At 40.3% G+C, this 9495-nt stretch overlaps 1 protein-coding gene across 1 annotated transcript; it reads right to left on the minus strand.

The window, feature by feature from the left end:
- Positions 1-245: 245 nt before the first annotated feature.
- On the minus strand, positions 246-1202 carry LOC132543770 (protein PBMUCL2-like). Its single transcript, XM_060207294.1, has one exon. The coding sequence runs from the start codon at positions 1200-1202 to the stop codon at positions 246-248; it is 957 nt and encodes a 318-aa protein (XP_060063277.1).
- Between the last annotated feature and the right edge of the window lie 8293 nt (positions 1203-9495).

Raw genomic sequence — 9495 nt, forward strand, 5'->3', positions numbered from 1 at the left:
TTCATAATATACGCAATCAAAAGAAGAATATTTTCAGGGAATCATTAGGTAATACTTCCTCAGGATTAGTCGACTAGTCGACAGTTGTGTAATCCAACTGTAAACTTACATAATGACAGTCAATAGGAAACAGTCCTTGGAAGATTTTCCAACCGATTTTCTTTCAATGTTGATACCCCGAGGGTGTGTAGTTGTCCCCTGTAGCCCTAATTTTAGACAAATAGTTGTCCTCTGTAGTCCTAATGTTAGACAAATAGTTGTCCTCTGTAGTCAGACAAATAGTTGTCCTCTGTAGTCCTAATGTTAGACAAATAGTTGTCCTCTGTAGTCCTAATGTTAGACAAATAGTTGTACTCTGTAGTCTTAATGTTAGACAAATAGTTGTCATCTGTAGCCCTAATGTTAGACAAATAGTTGTCCTCTGTAGCCCTAATATTAGACAAATAGTTGTCCTCTGTAGTCTTAATGTTAGACAAATAGTTGTCCTCTGTAGTCCTAATATTAGACAAATAGTTGTCCTCTGTAGTCCTAATATTAGACAAATAGTTGTCCTCTGTAGTCCTAATGTTAGACAAATAGTTGTCCTCTGTAGCCCTAATATTAGACAAATAGTTGTCCTCTGTAGTCTTAATGTTAGACAAATAGTTGTCCTCTGTAGCCCTAATATTAGACAAATAGTTGTACTCTGTAGCCCTAATGTTAGACAAATAGTTGTCCTCTGTAGCCCTAATGTTAGACAAATAGTTGTCCTCTGTAGTCCTAATGTTAGACAAATAGTTGTCCTCTGTAGTCCTAATGTTAGACAAATAGTTGTCCTCTGTAGTCCTAATGTTAGACAAATAGTTGTCCTCTGTAGCCCTAATATTAGACAAATAGTTGTCCTCTGTAGTCTTAATGTTAGACAAATAGTTGTCCTCTGTAGCCCTAATGTTAGACAAATAGTTGTCCTCTGTAGCCCTAATATTAGACAAATAGTTGTCCTCTGTAGCCCTAATATTAGACAAATAGTTGTCCTCTGTAGCCCTAATGTTAGACAAATAGTTGTCCTCTGTAGCCCTAATGTTAGACAAATAGTTGTCCTCTGTAGCCCTAATGTTAGACAAATAGTTGTCCTCTGTAGTCCTAATGACACACAAATAGTTGTCCGCTGTTGTCCTAAAGGTAGACAACCAAAGTCGTTTTACACCATATACTGTTACCATTGTCTCTGTTTTCTCTGCAGATTTCTTAATTACAATACATAATTTCCGGTGTTGTACCAATCAGTATTGTCTGATGAGCTGCAGATTTCGCGATCAGAACTTCAACAAGATTGTAAAAACTTCAACTTCAGTCAATTGAAATGCCCGAGAAAACTTTGACGAAATACAGCCAGGAAGTTCAGCCCTGCAAAATCCATTTAATCACAATTAAATTTGGTTATGAAACGAAGTGGTCATTTAACGGGTTTCCTTTTAGATCATGTAGATTCCTCGTGTACCACCAATATCGTTCCGAAATGTGTCTTCTATCATAGTAATGATATTCTGTGCAAAGATTCTAACGAGGTTTACACGCCAAACTACAGAAAATGTCGCCGACATCCTTACATGTACTTGAATATAGGACTTGGGTAGGACTTAGTCACAAGGACCTCAATATGAAGTATGCCTTGGTCATAAGGACTTTGATAGGACTTGAGCATGTGGAACTTCAGGACTAGTATATGCCTTGGTCATAAGGACCTCGATAGGACTTGTGCATGTGGAACTTCAGGACTAGAGTATGCCTTGGTCATAAGGACCTCGATAGGACTTGGGCATGTGGAACTTCAGGACTAGAGTATGCCTTGGTCATAAGGACCTCGATAGGACTTGGGCATGTGGAACTTCAGGACTAGAGTATGCCTTGGTCACAAGGACCTCAATAGGACTTTGGCATATGGAACTTAAAGAGAGTTTTCGGGAGGCTGCATACTTTGTGATAGTGCTTACACAATCTTTCAGTAGCAGGAAGAAGTAGACGTAACTACAGACTCCGGTAAATTATATAAGTAAATATAAATAAAATAGATAAACGGACAATGACGACGTCAGCAGGACTAAGACACACCATTAACGACTACGTCAGCAGGATTGAGACACACGGACAATGACGACGTCAGCAGGACTAAGACACACAATTAACGACGACGTCAGCAGGATTGAGACACACGGACAATGACGACGTCAGCAAGACTGAGACACATGACCAATGACGATGTCAGCAGGATTGAGACACACGGACAATAACAACAAGGATTAAGACAACAATGACGACGTCAAGACTGAGACACATGGATGATTGAGACCCACGGACACAACGTCAGGACGGGCAATGACGACGTCAGCAAGATTGAGACACACGGACACTGACGACGTCAGCAAGACTGAGACACATGACCAATGACGATGTCAGCAGGATTGAGACACACGGACAATAACAACGTCAGCAGGATTAAGACACACGGACAATGACGACGTCAGCAAGACTGAGACACATGACCAATGACGATGATTGAGACCCACGGACAATAACAACGTCAGCAGGATTAAGACACACGGGCAATGACGACGTCAGCAAGATTGAGACACACGGGCAATGACGACGTCAGCAGGACTAAGACACATGACCAATGACGATGTCAACAGGACTAAGACACAAAACCAATGACGACGAAAACAGGACTAAGACACACGGACAATGACGACGTCAGCAGGACTGAGACACACGGACAATGACGACGTCAGCAGGATTGAGACACACGGGCAATGACGACGTCAGTAGGACTAAGACACATGACCAATGACGACGTCAACAGGACTAAGACCCACCATTAATGACGACGTCAGCAGGACTAAGACACACCATTAACGACGACGTCAGCAGGATTGAGACACACGGACAATAACGACATCAGCAGGATTGAGACACACGGACAATGACGACATCAGCAGGATTGAGACACACGGCCAATGACGACGTCAGCAGGATTGATACACACGGCCAATGACGACGTCAGTAGGATTGAGACACACGGACCTGCCGATGTCAGCAGGATTGAGACACACGGACAATGACGACGTCAGCAGTATTGAGACACACGGACATGACGACGTCAGCAAGGCTGAGACACACGGATAATTAAAACATTCCTAATAAAACTTTAAGAAGACAATCATTTTGAATACCGTGAGTCGACTATAGAAATGTCTGTCCAACGGCTTAAAAAAAAACCTCGGCGTCAAAACGATGAATTGAAACGGAGAAGGATTATTTTTTATTAATTATCTAAATCTTTCTTTTTTGTGAAGTATAAACTCCAAATTCTTAAATCAAATCTCAAGATCCTTACTCTCAACCATTTAATTCTTAGACCCATTAGATAGGGTAAAGCTAAGGTTTTTATACCTTTTTATAAATATTCCGACCTGTACCAGACTATATCCGTACACGTACTACAGGAATTATAATAATTTAGAAGAAATCTATTCTACTACAACAGTCAGGATCTATGTCAAGTGTTGATGAAGGGTGTCGTACAATTTCTACTGTACCAACACAGTCAGGGATTATGTCAAGTGTTGATGAAGGTTGTCTTACAATTTCTACTGTACCACCACAGTCAGGGATTATGTCAAGTGTTGATGAAGGGTGTCGTACAATTTCTACTGTACCACCATAGTCAGGAACTGTCAGGTGTTGATGAAGGCTGTCGTACAATTTCTACTGTACCACCACAGTCAGGAACTGTCAGGTGTTGATGAAGGGTGTCGTACAATTTCTACTGTACCGCCACAGTCAGGAACTATGTCAGGTGTTGATGAAGGCTGTCGTACAATTTCTACTGTACCACCACAGTCAGGAACTGTCAGGTGTTGATGAAGGGTGTCGTACAATTTCTACTGTACCACCACAGTCAGGAACTATGTCAGGTGTAGATGAAGGCTTTCGTACAATTTCTACTGTACCACCACAGTCAGAACTGTCAGGTGTTGATGAAGGTTGTCGTACAATTTCTACTGTACCACCACAGTCAGAAACTATGTCAGGTGTTGATGAAGGCTGTCGTACAATTTCTACTGTACCACCATAGTCAGGAACTGTCAGGTGTTGATGAAGGCTGTCGTACAATTTCTACTGTACCACCACAGTCAGGAACTGTCAGGTGTTGATGAAGGTTGTCGTACAATTTATACTGTACCACCACAGTCAGGTATTATGTCAGGTGTTGATGAAGGGTGTCGTACAATTTCTATTGTACTACAACAGTCTGGAACTATGTCAGGTGTTGATCAAAGGGAATTTTGCTGTAAACATGCAGCCATTGTGATCTGTAAACCACGACACCATAATAGTGTATTTATCGTATGTTTTTTAATAATCAGGTCTAGTTAGGTTGTAGTCCTTTGAGTTCACACATCATTAATATCTTTCTGGTGAATAATAAGTAGTATTTACCCGATCCTCATGTCATTCCGTCAAACTCGGGTGAAGACAAATGCAAATTGAGAAATACCACGAAAAAATGAAGTCTGCATTTATACAAAGAGTGTACACAACGGATAAATGTTTGCTGGGGTGTGTATATACATATTAATTCTGCCAATACGTGTCATAGTTAGAGAAGCATCTACAATATTTAACTGTTATGGATACCATACCTTTCATACGTTGTTACCATCACACGTGTACACACAGTTACATTCTGTTCTCCACCCCGGGACAGTAAACATCACTCCCAATAAACCTGTGTTAGAAAAGTACCAGACAAAGTGATGCAAGGATGCCATATATTTTAGTTAAAAGGAAAATTTTAGAAATTTTGCCGGCTGAGACCCCACACATGATTAGAACCAGATTATATTTCACGCCGAGTTGTGATGTTAACCATTGAATCTCTGTAAAGGAAATCCCCGTAAAATGTTGTTCACGTGACGACAAATTACGAACAAAGTGTAACAGGCGTAATGAGGGCGTGTGTATCAATGTAGTGAGGTAGGCCTATTTAAAGATTAGGTACGATGCGTGAGGGACATGTACATGCATTTCATTTGCCTACACGACTTCTTCATGTTCACCTAAACGAGAAATTTACGAGAATCTATGTACCCCTCCCTACCTCGTCTAGAGTGATGAGTGCTATAACTAGATATGAACTTGTCTGTTTTAGTATCTTACACAACAAGTAATTAAACAGCTAATGAAGATATTTGATTTACGCCCCTCTAACAGTGCACAAAGTGTAGGGGGCGCTCTACCATTATGTGAAACTATGACGTAGGTGACGCATTCCTTGCAGCAACGATATAATACCGCGAACCCCAAACGGCTGCAACATTCGAGTAGCAGTATTGTAGGGGTTCCTTCACCACTCGGTGTAGTCAGTAAGTAGAGGGCGCTTCTTCACTCGTTGTAGTCAGTATATAGGGGGCGCTCCACCACTCGGTGTAGTCAGTAAGTAGAGAGCGCTTCTCAAACCGGTGTAATCCGTACCTTGGGGCGCTCCACCACTCGGTGTAGTCAGTAAGTAGAGGGCACTTCTTAACGCCAGCGTAACATGGCAATGTCATAATTCTTTTTAAAGCCAACACGTGGTAATGTCACATCTCTAAACGACAACACGTGGTAATGTCACATCTCTAAACGACAACACGTGGTGATGTAACATCTCTAAACGACAACACGTGGTAATGTCACATCTATTAACGACAACACTTGATAATGCTATAATTCTTAACGACAACACGTGGTAATGTCACATTTCTTTGCGACAATACGCGGTGATGTGTTATTTCTTAACGACAACACGTGGTAATGTCACATTTCTTTGCGACAATACGCGGTGATGTGTTATTTCTTAACGACAACACGTGGTAATGTCAAATTTCTTTGCGACAATACGCGGTGATGTGTTATTTCTTAACGACAACACGTGGTAATGTCAAATTTCTTTGCGACAATACGCGGTGATGTGTTATTTCTTAACGACAACACGTGGTAATGTCACATTTCTTTTCGACAATACGCGGTGATGTGTTATTCCTTAACGACAACACGTGGTAATGTGACATCTCTAAACGACAACACGTGGTAATGTTATAATTCTGAACGACAAAACGTGGTAATGTCAAATTTCCTAACGCCAACACGTGGTGATGTCATACGTCTTAATGCCAACACGCAATGCTGTTATATTTCTCTATAGCAGGATTTGGTAATGCCTTACATCTCTACGCCAACGCGCGAAGATGTCATATTTCTTAACACTAACACGTGGTAATATCGTCTTTATGACGCCAATCGAAAACGGCGACGTATGTATTTTTGTGTAAGCACAAACAGACCTATATAATAACTACAGTAGATTGACTTTAACCGCCTCCGGTAAATCGCTGATAAGTAGCCATGTTTTATGGCAGATTTTCATCTTACTGTCCCCGGGGATCAGTTGACAGACAACGAATGTGTGATCGGATGAGAATTAACGAGGAATAACGAGAATTAACGGTCATAACACAAGTTTGGAGTGACAAGTTATTAACCTGACACGAACGGACGTAATCCCCTCGGACCATTCGGCAGAATAACTTGTACGAAAGGCGTGAACTCAACACGTATGACGATTGGAAGCCCTCGGACAATAATTAAGAGTTATGCCGGCCAGCTAATAAGATGATAACGGATAAAAGTCGGTATACCTCTCTTCAGCAGTTAAGTGTTTTTCCAATCACATATCGGTACTGTCCCAATTATATACCTTCTAACTCAATATCTAACAAATGACTAACGCTGTCGTTCTGTAACCTACCACACCGCGGTATTAAAAGCTTTCATACGGCGATTTCAATTTTGTTTGATAAATCAAATTATTGTGATACTACCCAATGAATTATTCCTATCCTAACAAGCTGTCACAGAATTTGTGATTGGGGGGATTATTTATAGAAAAGTAGTTACAACAGCTAGGCTGCAATGCAAAGATCAACACCTGAATTTAGTAATGTCCGAGTTAGATCGTTAGATCTAACGATACGAATATTACGATATTACACACACACACACACAACACCATCACCACCACCACCATACACCGCCATCACACACTTCACACTTATAAAACGATATATGTACATATGTTCGATCATAACTCCACATCAGTAACCATGTAAAAACTATGTCGTTAACCTTCTTAATTCAAGTATAATCCGCATGAAACGTGGAAACGATTGAAACTACAGATGGTCACACCTGAGTATGACTCAAAAGAGCTTTTTTGTTTCAATATTTTTTATCTATCAAAGAGCAGCACCAGACGTAAATCGGGGCCATTTCCTCGTGCTTGTGTGGCGCATGGCCTTGTATCTGTTTTCTAATATAAATGTACTTAGTGTGTTCTCCAAAAAAATATTGCCCAAATTACGGCACTAAGTGCTCACTGAGAATGTGGTACTTGAGTGCAAAGCAAGGAATGTTTGTATCAAACACCATGGTGTAGAGCCGCATGTTCACAGCTGATTCAGTAAAACGCTTGGAATCTCAATGGTGGCGACTTGAATTAGTGGTTATACAAAACATAAAGGGGGCTTGCATATTGTGTTTGCTTTTATTCATCTGCTTAAATAAAAAACAGACGACAAACAACTGCCCTGATAGCAATCGACACTTAGGGCAACTTAAAATGTAAGTTGACGTTTTCATTAAAAACTAACCTGACTAAAGTACTTTATTTGACGACTTTCGTCAGTTTTCCCTAATATAGACGATAAAGACAGCTGCAGTTGACCTGTTTTGTCTTAAAACATGACTCGATCTTGATGCTCTTAAAAAACATCTCGATTTTGATGCTCTTTAAAATATCTCGATTTTGATGCTCTTATAATATCTCGATCTTGATGGCCTTAAAACAAGACTCGATCTTGATGGCCTTAAAACAAGACTCGATCTTGGTGGCCTTAAAACAAGACTCGATCTTGATGGTTTTAAAACATGACTAGATATCCCCTAGTGTAAGTGAATCATTTTGTTTAAAAGCTTTCGATTCCGATTTGAAATATCATATTTGATAGATGTACTGAGAACAAGTTTTGCAATTAATTGCGTAGATTTGACTGAAGGTTTCCATCAATACTATTCAGTCTTGGTTGCTAAACACAGTCAACATTTAAGTTTGTATCACTTCTGGTGTGGCGAAAGAGAAGCATAATACGCAACAGGGCAAAAACTAAGTGGAAGAGAAAATGTAGGGATTTAATTTCTAGTTTGTAGATGACGTACACGTATGTTTGTAACAAAGTGTAGATAAAGTTATAGACAGATACAAATTAAATATGCCTTTATTGTCCAAACTCGTGTAGAAATGTACATGGTACATGGAGACATAGCATGCAAATACAAAATTTATATCACAATTAAAATGAATTGAAAATGATAAGCCCTAATCAAGTCCTGAAGATTAATTTCGTCAAGTCTTTACGTAAATTTAGCTTTGCAGCATACGTTTGTGCACAGGTCGATGTGGGGTGGTCTGAGAGGGGTACCATAACAGCGGTAGTATATTGCCCACAGACAGCTGCATGCACCACGCAGACATACGCACACACCCGGGCCACCGGGACATCGACATTCAAAAGCTGTGACGTTTAATACCACTTAAAGAGTATCCGAAATACGGGGAGCTTCAAAGCAGCGATAGAATCTCGTAAGTCAACGCCGGTACAATGAAATAATAAAACTAAAGCATTTCGTCAGGGAATTCACGTAAATATAAGTTATACAGCTCTACATTCATATCAAGTTTGTGTTTTAGTTTACTGGAATTAATTTCATTACTTTTATCTCCACCTAATTTGTATCACATCCACAGTAAATGCACGTGAGGACAAATGGTAATGGTTAGTATTGACTTTGAAGTCGACATCGGAACATGTTATACGGCCAACACTAAACCAGCAGGGCATTGTTGGTCCCTCCACCACAGCCTCGCTATCAGGCCTAGGGGAGACCCGAGGGTAATTTTGTTGATAAAGATCAACAATGAGCAGTAACATGAGGTTAGATGTAGCTTGAAAGGAGTTATTAGGGAGAATGTCGGGCGTGAGTATAATATACTGTTTATCAAAAATAATAATTTCGGTGGGGAAACGACACCTCAGGGAGCCTTTGAGAAAAACCCATGAAGTATACGACTGTATTACCAGGCAAGTCTGGGTAGGGCTAGATTACACAATGGCCGTAATGTCGTATCCGAACGACGGGTCCTAACACAATCCCACCTGATACAATCGTATTTATTTTGATGCATGCACGATATTGTTGCGCATGTTAAGTCAGCATTTACGATCGTCTGTGATACTAAATAAATCAATGTCCGCTTTTTTAGCCAGCCAACCAGAAACGTATAACCTTAGAACCAAAATTGGAAGAACAAGACTGAAAAAGCGGGAAGAATACGATAATAGGCATCAGACGGATGAA

Source organism: Ylistrum balloti, unplaced genomic scaffold (genome assembly GCF_031769215.1).
Source record: "Ylistrum balloti isolate Yb309-2 unplaced genomic scaffold, AGI_CSIRO_Ybal_v1 Utg369584, whole genome shotgun sequence".
Taxonomy (NCBI): domain Eukaryota; kingdom Metazoa; phylum Mollusca; class Bivalvia; order Pectinida; family Pectinidae; genus Ylistrum; species Ylistrum balloti.